Below are 17,239 nucleotides of genomic sequence, written 5' to 3'. Positions count from 1 at the left end.
CTTGGTGACCTTTGGGGAATGAAAGTGAGTGAGTCATCAAATATGAGGATTTTTGTTTGGATGCCTAGATAGATGGTGAATGCCATTAACTGAGATTAGGGATACAAAAGGAACCAGTTTCAAAGAAAAGATAATGAGTTCAGTTTTGACTGTTGAAGTTGGGGTATCTTATGGGTTACATAGGGACAGGTAGTAGTACATATAGGCTGGAACTTGAGGTGGAAGGAAAGGCCTGAGATAAGGAGTCACTACATACAGGCAGGCGTTAAGGCCATGAGGACGGATGAGTCACACTGGGAGAGTGTCAGGAGGGTTAAGGACAGAGCTCTGGAGAACATGAGTATTTACAGGGGAGGCAAGGAAAGAAGGGCCAGCAAAGGAAACTGGGAAACAGCCGTCAGAGAGGTGGGAGGAAGACCAGGTGGGAGCGGTCTGCTGGAAGTTAAGGGACAAGCTGGCAGTAAGGGGCGCTGCCAAAGGAATCAGGTGCTATAGAGACAGGTGTGGTGAGCACGCAAAACAGGCTTTTGGGTTTGTAATTAGTAGATCATCAGAACTATAGTGAGATCATTTTACTTAGATGCTGGGAGAAATTTTTTTTTATAGTTTGAGGATACAGAGATGGTAAGTATAAAGCCTCTTTGAAGAGGCTGGTGTTGAAAACAGTATGGGAGACAAGCTCAGAAGAACACCTTTTAAAGATAGGAAATACTTGAACATTTTTATAGACTGAGGGGAGGGTGCAGAGGAAAGGTAGATGGTGGCGACTGGGGAGGCGGGTTATACATGGAGGTAGGTCTGGGGCGCTGGCTGTGGGCAGAGCAGGAGACCACTTTCCCTGGAGGCAGGAGGAAAGGAGGCAAGATGTGCTATTATGGGTGAATTTAGAAGTAGAGAAGGATGAAATTTGAGAGTACTGGGACCAGCGTCCTGTTTTTTCTCTGAAACTGGAGGCAAGGCCATCTGCTTTGAGGAGGTGAGAATGAGGTGGGCAGCCTGAGGAAAGTGGTGAAGGTTGAGAACAGCAGCTCCAGGAAAGGATGCTGGCTTTGAGCAATACTGGGGTCTCAACCAAGGTTAGAGACATGAGGTGAGAGCAGCGATTCCCAACTCCAGCTGCGTAATAGTATCCCCTGGAGCTTTTATGAACATACCATTACCCAAGCCTCACCCCCACAGATGATGATTCAGTTGGTCTGGAGTGAGGTCTGGGCACCTAAAATTTTAAAACTCCCCAGGTGAATCTCATATGCACTGGGTTCACTGGGTCAGAGACAGCATGATGATTAGGACTTTCTTTTTAACCTCTGCTCAGCAGCCTGGGAATAGGAAAAGGGAAGGTGGCTGCTGGGATCGATCAAGCTGGTGGGAATTGGCTGGGACAAAGCAGTGGAAGACACTAGCAAGAGTGCGGGTAAGAGCACTGTGGAAGGGTTTGCTTGCACACTTGCCGTCACTGCCTCTGGGACACGAGGAAGGAGAGAAGCATCACAGTGACTCTGGGTTTCTGGCTTGGCCTAGATTGGCTTAGGAATTCAGGAGGAGGATATGATTGGAGGGAGATAGTTTATTACAATGGGAAAGAGCATGGGCCTCACACCAGGCAGACCTGGCTTCTGAGCCCTGCTCTGTTAGCGGCAGCTTTGTGACAGTGGGCAGATTACTGCACCTCTCCAAACCTGTTCTTCACTTATAAAAATGCTAGCACCCATGTTATAGGGTTGTTGAAGATTACATAAGATAATGTTTGTGTAGTCTCTAACACTTAATGAGTTAGTGATTATTATAAGTTTATTTTGGAACATGTTGAATTTGAGATGCCTGTGGAAGATCTGGTATAGATATTCTAGCAAGCATTTGCAGATACAGATTTGGTCACTCAGGAGGGACATAGGGAGAGGAGACAAAGATTTGAGGGTTATTTGTATATAGACAGAAATTGAAACTATAAGCATGAATTAGGTAACTAGGAGAAAATATGAGAAATGACCACAGATTTCTTTTAATTAATTTTTATTGAAGTATCGTTGCTTTACAATGTTGTGTTAGTTTCTGCTATACAGCAAAGCGAAGCAGTTATACATATACATATATCCTCTCTTTTTTAGATTTCCTTCCCATTTAGGTCACCACAGAACAGTGAGTAGAGTTCCCTGTGCTATATAGTAGGTTCTCATTAGTAATCTGTTTTATATATAGTAGTGTATATATGAGAAATGACCACAAATCTTTTATGGAAAAGGTTTGTTTCTTGAATCTGGAGTTTATTATACCCATTGTTAGCCTCACTATGCAGCACGCTTTTAAAAGTCTTAGAACAGGGCTTCCCAAACTTTCATGTCAATCCACCCATAGAAAATGATGCTGTTTATATGGCACTTCGGGATAAATAGACAGTTATACTGGAAGCAGCTGGTCCAGGGCCTCTGGGATACCCAGGTCCCACCCAGCCACCCTGTGTGCTATGGGGATCAATACCTGGGGCTCACCTATAAACCCAGTGTGACCCACTGATTGGGAAAGTTCAGTTTGTGAGACTAACACGGAGTCACGAAACAGGCTGCCAAAAACGGAGGCCAAGACAGAGAGAACAGATTTTGTGCCACCCAGAAGTGAGTTCAGACATGGTCTACCTTGGACAGAAGTTGACGGTCAGAAAGCAAACAGATTCTGGGCCTAGAATAACATGATCTTGCACTGGCCACACCATTGTGTGTCATTGTAATGCTGTGTCAATGTAATTGCTGTCATAGTAATGATCATTTTGGCTATGTTTTGATCTATGGATAATGCTTTGATGCTGTCCAACAATTAATATTTTACAAAGCACTGTGGTTTGTCTCACAGATAACCCAGCACAAACCCAACAGCACCACACTCTTAGCTGTTAAAAGGCTGACAGCAGGGATGTACCCATAACCAAGTCCCCATTTTTCTGGCCTCCAGTTAGCTTTTGGAATAGGTCTTCTTGTTAGTTGGGGCAGCTTAGGCCTTTTCTAAAAGCATAGGCTTTAGAGTCAGACATATCAGGGTTGGGATCTGGCTCTGCCATAATTAACTGTGTGACCTTGGGCAAGTTACTTAACCCCTCTGAGCCCCAGTGTTGTCCTCTATAAAATGGAGATGATGCTGATAACCCCTTTCTCACGGGCTTCCTGTGAGAGAATGTGTATAACACTTAGCACAGGGTCTGGCACAGACAGAAGGTACTTAGCAAATGATAGCTACCGCTATCGTGTTGACAGCTTCAGCTCATTCATACTGTTGCATGTCTCTGCAGCACCAAGATGGTATTTTTTGTTCAAAATGAGCCTCCTCACCAGATCTTCAAAGGCCATGAGGTGGCAGTGATGCTCAAGAGTGAGCTGCGGAAGCAAAAGGCAGACTTTCTGATATTCAGAGCCCTGGAAGTCAATACTGTCAGTGAGTAATTCTGGGAAGTTGGGAATGAGAGTCCACCCAGTGTCCACAACTCACCTGTCAGTCCCTGCTGTCCTTGGGCTTCATTTCCTGTTCTCTGGGAACAAGGAGATAATCACTTTCCTCAACTACCATTTTTTCTTGAAAGAGTCTCCACTCATTGCAGAGCTTCTTAACCTTCCATGGGCCCCTGAGATAGCATTAAGAGGGGCTGTGAGTTTGAATGGGAAAAAAATTACATCCTTATTTTCACGAACCTCTAACTGAAATTTATTGTTTTCCTCAATCATGAAGGTAGGCAAGAAACTACAGCTAGTATTAACAGAACATGTGACTTTAAGGCAATAGAAATCTCATAATTTTGTATCATACTACGTAATGAAATAGCATTTTTACTCATCACCACTTCAAAATTATGACAGTTGTTAGACACACTTCTAGATCTTGTTACTTAATATTTTAATAAAGACGCCCATATTATTTTAAAGTTTTGTATTCTTAAACACTTCAAAAACATGTATAGTATAATTGCCTTCCTTTGTAATACTATGAGTTTTATTTTGGCAATTATTCAGAGAAGGGGGTCTGTGGGACATGAAAGATTAAGAACTGCTGATATGGAGAAACAGCAAGTAAAAACAGTCTGGAGCCCTTCTAACTGCTCCAGCTTTATCCATGATGTTAATAATGGGCACTGTGCCCAGCTATAAAGGTTCTTGGGGCAGGTCTCCAGGAAATGTCATCACAGGCCATTGAGCAAGGGGATCCCTTCGCATCTTCATGGGCACTGGAATTTGGTCCACCCCCGGCTCTGACTCCCCTTGACTTTTTTCCCTTTCCTGATACTTTCAGCATGCCAGCTGAACTGTTCTGACCATGGCCACTGTGATTCATTCACCAAACGCTGTATCTGTGACCCTTTTTGGATGGAGAATTTCATCAAGGTGCAGCTGAGGGATGGAGATAGCAACTGTGGTGAGTTTTCTGCTTGGAACTGTGCCAGCTGGTTTGGCATTGAATGTGGCTCTGAGTTGAGTGGGTGGGTGTTGGTGTTTCCAAGGCAGATGAGCAAGCAAGGAGAAGAACTTTGTGTATTTTCTGTTTGCAGAGGACTTTTACTTGCTTCCTCCACACTTGCTCAAGGTTAGAGGAAAGCTCTGAAGCAGTTTTTTGTTTTTGTTTTTGTTTTTGTTTTTTGGCCTCTCAGCACAGCTTGCGGGATCTTAGTTGCTTAGTTCCCCGACCATGGATTGAACCTGGGCCCTGGCAGTGAAAGTGCCGAGTCCTAACCACTGGACTGCCAGGGAATTCCCCTGAAGCAGTTGTTTAAGAAGAAACAAGCTTAAATCAGACCAACTACAAAATGCAGCCTAAATCAGAGGAGCCGCAAGGCCTCCTGTCTTTTTGGAGTGCCTGTGTACTCTGGCCCCAGGTTTCCATTCCCCGCTTTCCCTCTGTTGAAGCTCCTTACAGCCTGCCCCACTGCCCCAGGGTCTCAGAGCACCAGCTAGAAAACAGGGGCAATTCATAAGGTTTAAAGTTTCAGCTGCCTTTAACTCCAAGGTCTCACCTTCCCTGGGGAGCCCGAGGGGTCTTCTTGTTTACAGAGCGAAGCCATCTCCTGCCCAAGGTGGGCAGCCCAGACCTCCCTTTTAGCCTCTTTTCTCACTGCCCTTAATATTTTGTTTCTCTTGGCAGAGTGGAGCGTGTTATATGTTATCATTGCTTCCTTTGTCATTGTTGTTGCCTTGGGAATCCTCTCCTGGACTGTAATCTGTTGTTGTAAGAGGTAAGATGGACTTTCCCTGGAAATTTGTTCGGGCTTCTAATTACATATTTATTCATTAGAGAGGTATCTGGCACCTTCTATATTGAGGGCGCTGAGTCCTGGGTTTCTTCCCTTCCCATCGCTGTTACATGCCGTGGCCCACCCACGGCATGCACAGAGAAGTTCTCCTTACCTCTGACACTCCTGAAGGCAGAAGCACACTCTTTTAGGCTGAGTGGCTGTCACTGCAGTGATTTGCCACCTGGAAAACGTGGCTGTGGCTGGAGTGGGAGTGGGAGTGCCTGGGGTGTGGACCTGGCTCTTATCTCTAGGGTGTGTGGCCTTTAATACTCCACACCTCAGCCTCACCACCTTAGCACATGGGTTCTTTTATTTTTAAATTGCGGTATAGTTGCTTTACGTTGTTGTGTTAGGTTCTGCTGTACAGCGAAGTGAATCAGCTTTATGAATACATACACCCCCTCTTTTCTGGATTTCCTTCCTGTTTAGGTCACCACAGAGCATTAAGTAAAGTTCCCTGTGCTGTACAGCAGGTTCTCATTACTTCTCTATTTTATACATATTAGTGTATATATGTCGATCCCAATCTCCCAGTTCATCCCACCACCCCTTTCCCCGCTTGGTGTCCATATGTTTGTTCTCTACGTCTGTGTCTCTATTTCTGCCTTGCAAACAGGTTCCTCTGTACCATTTTTCTAAATTCCACATATGTACGTTAGTATATGATATTTGTTTTTCTCTTTCTGTTACCTCACTCTGTATGACAGTCTCTAGGTCCATCCACATCTCTACAAATGACCCAGTTTGGTTCCTTTTTATGGCTGAGTATATTCCATTGTATATATGTACCACATCTTCTTTATCCATTCATCTGTCGTTGGACATTTAGGTTGCTTCCATGACCTGGCTATTGTAAATAGTGCTGCAATGAACATTGGAGTGCCTGTGTCTTTTTGAATTATGGTTTTCTCTGGGTATATGCCCAGTAGAGGGATTACTGTGTCATATGGTAGTTCTATTTTTAGTTTTTTAAGGAACCTCCATACTGTTCTCCATAGTAGCTGTATCAATTTACATTCCCATCAACAGTGCAAGAGGGTTCCCTTTCTCCACACCCTCTCCAGCATTTGTTGTTTGTAGATTTTCTGATGATGCCCATTCTAACTGGTGTGAGGTGATACCTCATTGTAGTTTTGATTTGCATTTCTCTAATAACTAGTGATGCTGAGCATCTTTTCATGTGCTTCTTGGCCATCTGTATGTCTTCTTTGGAGAAATGTCTATTTAGGTCTTCTGTCCATTTTTTTGATTGGGTTGTTTGTTTTTTTTTAATATTGAGCTGCATGAGCTGTTTGTATATTTTGGAGATTAATCCTTTGTCCGTTGCTCCGTTTGCAAATATTTTCTCCCATTCTGAGGGTTGTCTTTTTGTCTTGTTTATGGTTTCCTTTGCTGTGCAAAAGCTTTTAAGTTTCATTAGGTCCCATCTGTTGATTTTTATTTTTATTTTCATTACTTTGGGAGGTGGGTCAAAAAAGATCTTGCTGTGATTTATGTCCAAGAGTGTTCTTCCTGTGCTTTCCTCTAAGAGTTTTATAGTGTCTGGTCTTACATTTAGGTGTTTAATCCATTTTGAGTTTATTTTTGTGTATGGTGTTAGGGAGTGTTCTGATTTCATTGTTTTACATGTAGCTGTAGCACATGGGTTCTTAATTTGTCTGCCTGCCTTTCAGTCTGGGATTCTCACCTGTACATGTTTTTACGTAATTGTAGACTTAGGTTAGTCATGATTAAGTGTTTCAGGTTTTTTCATTTAGTCTTCCTAGCTAGTCTTATAATATTTAATGGTAACATTTATTATGTTTTTAATTATTAATAATAGGTATCATTTCTATGTTTACTGTGTACCAAGCAAAAATGTATAAAATGTGTTTAACATTTTATACATTTTATAGGTAATATCTTTTTTAATATGCATAACAACCTTTTCTCAGGAAAATGACATTTTCCATGGACACACAGTTAATAAGTGGCAGAACTGAGATTCAACCTGCAATATAATCTCACAATAAAACTTAGAAAATTAAAAGAATTTTAAAAAATTCCCACCAGCCTAAGACAGCCACCATTAACAAGGTTTTGCTGGTTTAATGCTTTCCTCCACCCTATACCCTTCAAGCATAGGAGTGTCATCTTATTTACATTTTTAACCCATCTATCCTTCCTTCATTGCCACTGTGGAGTGGTGAGTCCATGATAAAATGATAATGTTTCCTTTACCTTTTCCCAAATTGGTGAGGACTATTTGAATAACAAATCACAGCTGCTACCTTTCCCAGCTGAGAAACAAGGAGAAACAGCCCTTCCATTAAGCAGCATCCCCCAAGACAGGGCTCTGCATGCAGTCTGGCTGCCACCCTGTGGTGGGCTGCCTGAACCTCACACAGAACCTCTTTCCTGAGCAGGGGATTGTGTTTTTCAGACAAAAAGGAAAACCTAAGAGGAAAAGCAAGTACAGGATCCTGGATGCCACGGATCAGGAAAGCCTGGAACTGAAGCCAACCTCCCGAGCAGGTAGTGGCCCCGGGAACTGGGGACTGGGGGTGTCTCGGTTGGTCCACTCTCCTTGAAGAGCCACCGCCATCACCTGTCCCTCCTTAATGTGTTTTTGTTGGCAGCTCTTTGTGCTGGAAAAGCATCTTGTCCCCTCCCTGACGAGGGCTCAGGGTCGGCTTTGCCCTGTGGGGGCAGAAGCTGCCTACTGGACAAGCTCAGACTCCAGGGCTCACTTCTTAGTGGTCCTTTGACTGTGCCGAGGGGCTCAGCCTCTTGCTTTCCTTTGCTTGCTCGTTCCCCTCAGGGTTCCTGCCTGGAGTTCAGCTTTTCAAGCTGCCCCTGTAGTCGGGCTCAGGGACCTTGATCTCTTTTTCCTGATCAGTCTGTCCTTTCTGGGCAGACAGGTGAGGCCATGAAGAGATCAAAGCCAGTGTCTGCCAGCTGGCCTTCTTGCCAGCCAGCCATCCTCTCCCATCTTCCTCTCTCCAGTATTTGTCAGGTAGATCCACAGCCTCCATCATTGTCTTAGAGCAGGTGGAGGGCAGCTCCCCTGCTGGCTCCAGGTGCACTGGGCTCATCTGTCAAAGAATTTCCAGCTGCACAAGCATTAAGACGGCTTTCAGTGATGGGGCTCGGAGGGCCAGGGTGAGTAGAGGGCCCTCCGTCCTTGTCTGAGCTAGGTCACTGGCGAGGTTCCCATTCATCACGGATGCCACAGCACAGGCCTCATCTCTTTATGGGAGCTGGACTCTATATAGAGCTATTCCTAAACACTCTGCAAGTAGAACTAGTTTTATACAAAGTATTTATTAAACGTCTCTCGTGCTTAAAGCTTCGTATTAGGAGAGGCTGTAAGGGGACTATAGAGTGTTCTAAACCATAGGCTGTGCCCTCAGAATTTCACTGTAGTGAGCGAGAAGACATATGAGGAGAGAATAAATGCTCATAGGCAGTCTGGGCTCTGTCAGCACCCAGGCAGCTTGGTTAGGGAACACTGTGGGGCGGTGCCTGGAGGCTGGGGCCTAGCGAACCACACAAGTGCAGCCAGAGCGCACACAGGATACCGAGGATGAGGCCTCGAGGGGAGGACGTCGTGCAGCACCATCTGCAAGGTAGCCAAGGTTGTGTTTACGTTGCTCTGGCAAGGCTTTTCCACTCCTTGAAGTCATTCGCGACTTACTTTTGGTCTGGTAGACGTGGCCTTGGTGAGCTTACGTCACTGTGCTTTTCTGAGATCCTCCTCCTTGCTGGTATCTCTCTTTTCTAAACAAATTTTGTTGGTTCGTATTTCTGTCCAGAAAGCGCTTTCTCACCCTTCCCTTAACCTGCCAGTTAAAGTCGTGCTTATCTTTCTCCCACGTGTCTATTTTGGCATTTCTCTCACTGTATGATATCAGTTATGTTATTCTTTGTCCACTTACTAGTCAGTAATATCCTTGAGGGCAGGGACTGTACCTTATTCATCTGTAAATATGGATTAATACCGCTGTGTACCAGGCCCTGTGCCAGATACTGGTTACATTACAGAGAACTAAACAGAAAGACATTGCTCTTGTGTAGTTTATGTCGGGCTGACATTAGACAAACAAATTCACAAATATACAAAATGTGATAACGGAAGGTTTTTATAAAGGATAACACTTAAGCTGAGACCCAAGGGATGACGAGAAGGAGAGGAAGGCACATGAAGACTCTGGGAAATAGGATTGCAGGCAAAGCTGGTAAAGGCCCGGCTGCTGGAATGAGCAGAGGGGATTTGAAGAAGACATGGTGAGCACGAGGTGAGTGGCACAAGGCCAGACGGGTGAGCAGGGACCTTGCTGTGGGTTGCGTCTAAGAGCAACGGGGAGCCATGGGTAGTTTTTTTAAGGAGGTACACAGTACAGTTAGATTTACATTTTAAAAAGACAACTGTGGCTGCTCTGTGAAGGAATTGGAGAGGCAAAGTGGGTGAGAGATTAGATAGAATGCCCTTATGGTGGAGAGATGATGAGATGGAGAGAGGCAGATGGGTTCCAGATACATTTGAGGGGAAGGCTTGCTGAGGTTCATGATATGCTTTCCAAGGGGGGCTGAGAGAAAAGGAAAAGTAAAGGATGGTGCCCAAGCATCTTCTTTGAGCATCTGTGGATTGGGTGGTTTTATTAGATGCAAAAGACTGCAGAAGAAGCACTGGAAAAGATCATTTGGTTTAGAACAGTTATGAGTGGGGTTGAGGAAATGAGGCTGGAGGATGAAATTATGGGGAGTTTTGAACATCAGCCTAAGGAGTTAAGCATTTATTCTGATGGTGATGAGAAGTGACATCTTGAAAATGCTGGTGTAGTAAAATTAGTCTAGTGACAACATTTCGTTCATTGAAGAGATTACAGGTGGAGGCCAGCAAGGAGATTCTTGCGACGGTCCGAGGAGGGATGATGATGGCTCAGACAGCTTGGTTATCAGTGGGATGGAGGGACGGGAAAGGTCCAGGCTGCCTTCCGACATGAGAGACAGGGACTGATAGCCCTGACCACAGAATTAGGACAGTCAGTGCAGTTTGGGTAAGAGAAGACGAATTAAATTGAACTCAGCAGAGCAGGACTGGATAGGAGTCTTCTGTATGCTGGTGACGGTCGGCTCCGCAAAAGTAGATCACATCCCTTCTGGGGAGAGTGTCGAGGGACAAAAGAAGAGTCCAGGGCTAAGGAGCTGAGGTGAGGGAGGAGGGGTGTCACCAGGGAGCAGTCAGTGTGCTTGCTGCTGCGGAAGAGAAGGGTGAGAATTGGTGATGACGGCAGTGACAACACTGGAGAAGTTTCTGGTCACCTAAAGAACTGGAGTAGATGGTGAGTGAGAGATGGTGGAAGTCAAAGTGCAGTTTATTTAGGAAGTACGTAGGTGGTGAGAAAATGGAGGCCCTAAATATCTAAAAGTCCTTTTAGAAGTTGAGCAACAGTAAGTGGAGATTCAGGACGGGGTGGACGGGGTTCAGGAGCAGCTTGCAGGCAGAGACACAGGAGGCAGAGGGGAGGGTCCTGGGCAGGGAGGGAGGAGGGGGTAAGGGACTTGGATGCCTCTTTTGAGGCAGGCGGGAGGGAAAAGCTGGGTGACGGCAGGATGGGAAGGCAGACTTGTGGGGAAAGGGAGGGAGCGGGGGGCGCTGCAGGTGGCCAGCTGCTCCCAGGTAACCAAGATGAGACTAGATGAGGGTCGGCAGGCCCTTCCGTGCGCGGTGTCCACACGAGGAGGCGGTGAGAGTCGCCTTGCGTCTGGTGTGGGTCTGACCAGGCCAGAAGTCCCGGCTGTTGTTCTGGGCTCTGCAGTGGATTCTTGGGTGCAACCCAGAGCAGAGTCACTAGTAGGGTGAGGAGAATGGGATTCAGGACCAAACTGTACCAGGTCTGGAACTGAAGAAGTTCAGCTGGAAGAAGAGTGAGTTTAGTGGAGCGTGACGTGTGTGTGGAAGTGAGCCGAGATGGATGCCGCTGGGAGGAGGAGGAACTGGAAGTGGCGTGCGCCCACCTGAGCGAGCTCGGAGCCACTGGCACCGAAGACCAGCAGGCGGAGCGGGACGCATGCCCACCCTCAGGAGACGTGGTTTACATTCAGCAGTTGTGGTTTTTGCTTTGGTTTGGTTTTGCTATTCTATTGACTTTTTTTCAAGACTTTCTATTGAAGTCTATTAGATTGAACCATATAAGATTACTGATAATTGACTTTTGACCTATAAAGATAGCAGTTTTCTGTGATTCAGTCTAATGTGTACAGAAAATCATAAGCACATTTCATAAGTGAATGTACCCATGTAATCAGCCCCCCAGAGGCGCCCCCTTTGTGCTTCTTTCCAGTCACTGCCTGCCTCCCCCCAATTTACTTCTAACATCTTGGAGTGGTTTGTATAAATGGAATCATTGGGCTTGGCGCCTGTCCCTCAACATCACATTTAGGACGTCCATCCGTGGTGTTAGGTGGAGCAGTCGTCTGTTCATTCCCCTTGCCGTGTAATTTCCTTTGTAGGAATGTATTTATTTGTCGGGTAGACCGTTGATGGGCAGTTGAGTGCTTTCCATTTGGGGCTGTGACGGGGAGTGCTGCTGTCAGCGTTCTTGCCCATGTCCTTTGGTGGACATGTGTATGGATTTCTGTTAGGTACAGACCTAGGAATGGGATTGCTGAGTCAGAGGAGATGTACGTGTTCAGCACCCACTGATATAACCAGCTTCCTAGCTTGTATTGCTTAGTGGATGAACCCACTCAGTTCTTCAAGCAGAGCGGGAGCTAGAGGTAGGAGGGCCCAGGTGAGTGCTGTGTACTTTGGAGCCAGCAACACGTCCCCTCTCAGGCTCCTGTCCTCCACACCTATGGCCCAGAAGGGCTTTAGGGAACAAGGGAAGCTTCAAGTGCTTGGATGCTGGAGGAGAAAGCCCCCAAAGGGTATTTCATCTATAGGGGCAAAACAGAGGTTTTGAGAATGTTGACGCTCCTCTGGTCTTGACGCTTCTTATGTTGCCACTGTCCCCTACCACATTGGAAAAGCCTGGGAAGCTGGTGTTCTTCTCTGGCCCTGCTGCTCTGCCGTCCTGAGAATCAGTGCGAGTTGTGGCTGTCCACAGTCATGTCCCAGAACTGTGCCCCTGAGGTAGACAAGCTGGGCCCCAGAGCACACTGCACAGATGACCAGCACACGGGCAAGGTCTGTGGGGCTGTGGTTCCTGAGTGACAGGTGCAGTCAGAGTCTAGATGCCCTCATCGTTCACAGCCTGAAGTCATGTCTGGCCAGGAAAGGGCACAATGCCTGAGAATCATCCCAGGACCTTCTTTCAGTGTTTATTGGGGATCTGGATGGGACCAGGGGGAGGGAGAGTGATTGTTGGAGGATGAGGGTTCAAACACAGCTCACCTGACTGGTCACCTTTTTTTTTTTATTATTTATTTATTTATTTATTTATTTATTTATTTATTTATTTATTTATTTATTTAGGGCTGTGCTGGGTCTTCGTTGCTGCGTGCAGGCTTTTCTCTGGTTGCAGTGAACGAGGGCTACTCTTCGTTGTGGAACACGGGCTCTAGGGGCGCGGGATTCAGTAGTTGTGGCTCGGGGGCTGTAGAGCTCAGGCTCAGTAGTTGTGGCTCACGGGCTTAGTTGCTCCACGGCATGTGGGATCTCCCCAGACCAGGGCTCGAACCCATGTCCCCTGCATTGGCAGGAGGATTCTTAACCACTGTGCCACCAGGGAAGCCCTGGTCCCCTTTTTAAGAAAGGAGGTGGGTTAGGTCCTGGGGCTGGGCAATGCCAGGCCCAGAACGCTGCCAAGCTGGGTTCTTGATGTTGGCAATTCCCACTTCTAGTTCTGCTGTCTCAGCCTACCTTTTGCTTACTCTGGAGTAGTATTTGTACCAGCCAGAGGGCAGCCATCTTGCTGTTGGATGGGATCTGCCCTAAAGCTATTACCAGACCTCGTGGTATGGTCTGGCCTCTGCAGCCATAAGGATGAGTAGTGAAGGTAACTACAGTGACTTATAGAATCTCAGGCATCTTGGGACTTCCCTGGTGGCACAGTGGGTAAGAATCCACCTGCCAATGCAGGGGACACGGGTTCGAGCCCTGGTCCGGGAAGATCCCACATGCCACGGAGCAACTAAGCCCGTGTGCCACAACTACTGAGCCCATGAGCCACAACTACTGAAGCCTGCGTGCCTAGAGCCCGTGCTCCGTAACAAGAGAAGCCACCGCAATGAGAAGCCCGTGCACCGCTACAAAGAGTAGCCCCCGCTCACTGCAACTAGAGGAAGCCCGTACACAGCAATGAAGACCCAGCACAGCCAAAAATAAATATAAAAAAATAAATAAATTTATTTAAAAAAAAAATCTCAGGCATTTTTTCTGACCTCAGGTGCTTCTTATGGGTCCTCGTTCGTGTGTTCTGACCAGCTGACGGCTTGGGACAGTCCCCGCTTCAGTCAGGCTGTGCAGCAGAGGCCTCTCCGGGCCACATGCCTGCTCTCCCACCCCTTGTACCCTCTCAGCGAAGCCAGAGTAAACGTCTGCGTAGAATGAAATTGTGTCCTCACTCAGTGTCAGCACCTCTGGCAGGCACTTTACATCCATACTGAGCCAGGGTACAGTGACAAAGCTCATTCTCTAGAGCCTAAGTTCTTGTTCCTTGTATTTCCTGCCCCCCACAGAACTCCACCCTCTGCATAAAGGGAGATAAAACATTCTACATTTATTTATTTATTTATTTATTTATTTTTTTTTTTTTTTTTTTTTTTTTTGTGGTATGCGGGCCTCTCACTGTTGTGGCCTCTCCCGTTGCGGAGCACAGGCTCCGGATGCGCAGGCTCAGCAGCCATGGCTCACGGGCCCAGCCGCTCCGCGGCATATGGGATCCTCCCAGACCGGGGCACGAACCCGTATCCCCTGCATCGGCAGGCGGACTCTCAACCACTGCGCCACCAGGGAGGCCCTACATTTAAAAGAGAGAGAAATGAGAATGTCGTTGGGTGGCCCTAACCAAAGCTAATAGATGCTGAAAATAAAGAATCCCCATTGGAACCTGATCAGTCGCTCTCTGAGGCTTCCCTGATGGAGTGTTCCATCTAGCCAGGGCTGGGAGGACTTGGGAAGCCTGCTTTTCAGGAGAGGGGACCGTGACTGTCCCTGTCCCTCCGCTCCTCTGCAGGCTGGGAGGAGGGGGCAGGGTGTGGCTCAAGGAAGAGAAGATTTGTGCTGCTGACGCTGGGTCCCTTGACTCCCTTGCAGGTGTCAGACACAAAGGCCCGGTGCTGAGCAGCAGCCTGATGCACTCGGAGTCGGAGCTGGACAGTGACGACGCCATCTTCACGTGGCCAGACCGAGAGAAGGGCAAGCTCCTGCATGGTCAGAACGGCTCCGTGCCCAATGGGCAGGCCCCGCTTAAGGCCAGGAGCCCACGGGAGGAGATCTTGTAGCCACCTGGTCTGTCTCCTCAGGTTAGGGGTTGGCAGTGCTAGGGTGCAGAGCATTGCCAGGCTGGTTCTCATACCTCCCATGTCTGAGGGCAGCTGTTCTCCCAGCGTCTGCTGGTCACTCCACCCTAATACCCTCAACTAGAGCTGATGGTACTTGAATCCAGAGACATTCTCCGGGAACCCCTGAATGAAGCTGTGAATGAAGAGGTTTCCTCTTTACACCCGCCTGGTAGGTCCCACAGAATGTCCTCACCTCAGGGCCTCCGATTTTGGAACCCCTCATCTGTTCCGAGGATGGACACTGCCAGCTCCTGGCCTCCTCTCCAGCTCTTTGTTGGCAGGGTTGCTGCTTCTGGGGCATCTGCACAGCGAGGCCTGGCTGTGTCCTCCACCCCTGGGTACAGAAACAAGCACCACCAGCCCCCTGGCTCCAAAAGCCTGCCTGCAGGCACGTTCTTTGTTCTCGTCTTTGGGGCAGAGTGCGCCCTCTTGCTAGGCCCAGAGGAAGTGGTGCCCCCTCCTTATCACTGCTGCTGGGCTAGGGGAGGGCTGGCTGTTTCAGGAACGCAGAGGGGCCCCTCTGGCTGCTGGGCTGTTGTGTCAGAGTAGTCAGGCTGGACACAGACTGCCACCCCTCTTCCTCCTGACCACCCTGGCTGCTTCAGGGATCAGGCCACCACTCCCTGTGCCCAGAGGAGATAGCGACAAACAGACTGGAATGTTATGGAATGAGAGTGCACGTGTGTGACTTTCCCACAGCGGTCTCCTCTGTGTCCGTCTGTCTGAGTGTCTTCTTTCTGTGTCCCTTGCATATGTGTGTGTGTGTGTGTGTGTTAGAGTGAGTGTGTGTGCATCAACTCCTCCTAGGGCTCTTGGCTACTCATAAGGCAACCTTGACCTGGAAAGACTTTCAGCTTCATGGAACAGAGACTTCCTGAATCCCTCCGGCCCTGTCACTGGTTCCTCAGCCATGGTTTCTGGGTGTTGAGGAATGGGAGCTTTGGGGGAGTGGCTTTTTAAAAAGAAACTTACAGTTTATACTACTGCACTACAGTCTGTTGTGAGATGATTAAACCTGCTATTTAATTGTACGTGTGCCTTCTGGGTGTGCTGCTTTATGCTCCATTGCTGGCCTGTACCATGGGTCCAGGCACCTGTATGTCCCTGTGACATAATGGCCTCTGGCAGGGAAGTCATGGGCCTGGCGTCAGCATGTGTGGTGCTGGGACCCTACCTCAGTGGCTGCTGATGGAGGAGTCACCACCCTGGCCCCTGCTGGCCAGCTGCTCCTTGTGGCTTTTAGGGAGGGGAGTTTTCTGTCCTTCCTTCGACCTTTTGTGAACACAAAATTGATGCATACACACACAAACACTACCACTCCCTCTCACCCCTACCCTTACCCTGTGGACAAGCTGGGGATACAGCGTGTCCCAGTGCCCAGGTTGGCCTTTAGGGGCCCTGCCCTTCTCTTTTGGGTTTCCAAGGCAGTAGGGCTTGGCCCCGTGCCCCCAGAACACTGTGCAGTGTTGGAGGAACAGCTTGCTGAGCTTGTGGGATAGAAGGAGGGCTGCTGTTCGGTCTTGGACTCCCGGGAAAGGGAGGGGAGAGAGGGACCGTGGAACTCATTCTTCCCCCAAGGCCCTGCGCACAAACCAGCTGAGGGTGGGCGGTATTGGTTCTGTTTCTACAGGAACAGAAACGAGGCATACGAGAAGTAACTCAGTCCACACACCGTAAATGACGGAATTAGACCTCAGGCCCAGCAGAGCCTGTGCGTGGTCTGGATCAAAATCACCTTTAAAAATGGGTTGCTGGGCCCCACCACTGTGTTTCTTATTGAGTAGGACTGGGACGAAACACGAGAATGTGCCTTTCTGGTAAGTTCCCAGAGATGCTCTTCTGCTGGTCTGGGGACCACACTTTGAGAACCGCTGGTCTAGAAGTGCACATTCAGTGTGTCATGAATAGGAGGCAGCAGCTGACCCATCCTGAGCAGGAAGCTCAGAGGAGTGGGAGCTTGGATCTGCCCGGGGCGTGCTGTGGGCCAGGGCTGCGTGTGTCCTCGGGTGTGTAGGCCAGGCTGCCCAAGAGCAGCTGGTGGGCAGGCGATCAGGACTTAGTGAGGTTGGTATATTGGAAGAACTTTGAAGGATCCATGAAGGAGCTACAGGACTTGATAACTTACTGGCTTTGTAGGTTTTTTCTGTGTTCTTTGTGCCTCATTCCTATATCTTATCTTAGCCACAGCTCATTGAAGGATATATTTTTATCTCAGTCTCAGATGAATAAAATAATTTTTCATCCCCTACTCCTCCCACCAAAAAAGGGACAAAACCCAGAAACCAGTGCTGCTTTCCTGGCTTGGGGTCTTGCATCGAGAAGACTGCCATGTCCCTATTCTTGCCTGACTCATGAAAGAGCCAGAAATCCTTGGGCTTGCTTACGGAGAGCTAGGCTACTTCCATATAACCCTGTCACCCCAAAGGAACCCTTCTGACATGATCCTGAATTTCAGGAGCCTGGGAGCCCCTGCCTTGACCA

At 48.0% G+C, this 17,239-nt stretch overlaps 1 protein-coding gene across 1 annotated transcript in view; it reads left to right on the top strand.

Annotated features, from left to right (window-relative positions):
* KIAA0319L (KIAA0319 like) overlaps positions 1 to 14,753 on the top strand; it is a gene marked incomplete at its 5' end in the record, with an annotated part of 104,285 nt that extends 89,532 nt beyond the window's left edge. Inside the window, 5 exons of the mRNA XM_079697243.1 lie at positions 3,281 to 3,423; positions 4,273 to 4,395; positions 5,119 to 5,209; positions 7,692 to 7,783; positions 14,511 to 14,753. Of these exons, the coding sequence (XP_079553369.1) occupies positions 3,281 to 3,423; positions 4,273 to 4,395; positions 5,119 to 5,209; positions 7,692 to 7,783; positions 14,511 to 14,698 (637 nt within the window). The 3' untranslated portion in view covers positions 14,699 to 14,753. The remainder of the gene's footprint in view (positions 1 to 3,280; positions 3,424 to 4,272; positions 4,396 to 5,118; positions 5,210 to 7,691; positions 7,784 to 14,510) is intronic.
* Between the last annotated feature and the right edge of the window lie 2,486 nt (positions 14,754 to 17,239).

Source organism: Hyperoodon ampullatus (genome assembly GCF_949752795.1).
Source record: "Hyperoodon ampullatus genome assembly, chromosome: 2".
Classification (NCBI taxonomy): Eukaryota; Metazoa; Chordata; class Mammalia; order Artiodactyla; family Ziphiidae; genus Hyperoodon; species Hyperoodon ampullatus.
Note: the sequence above shows the minus strand (reverse complement) of the source record. Positions and strands in the feature narration are given on the sequence as shown.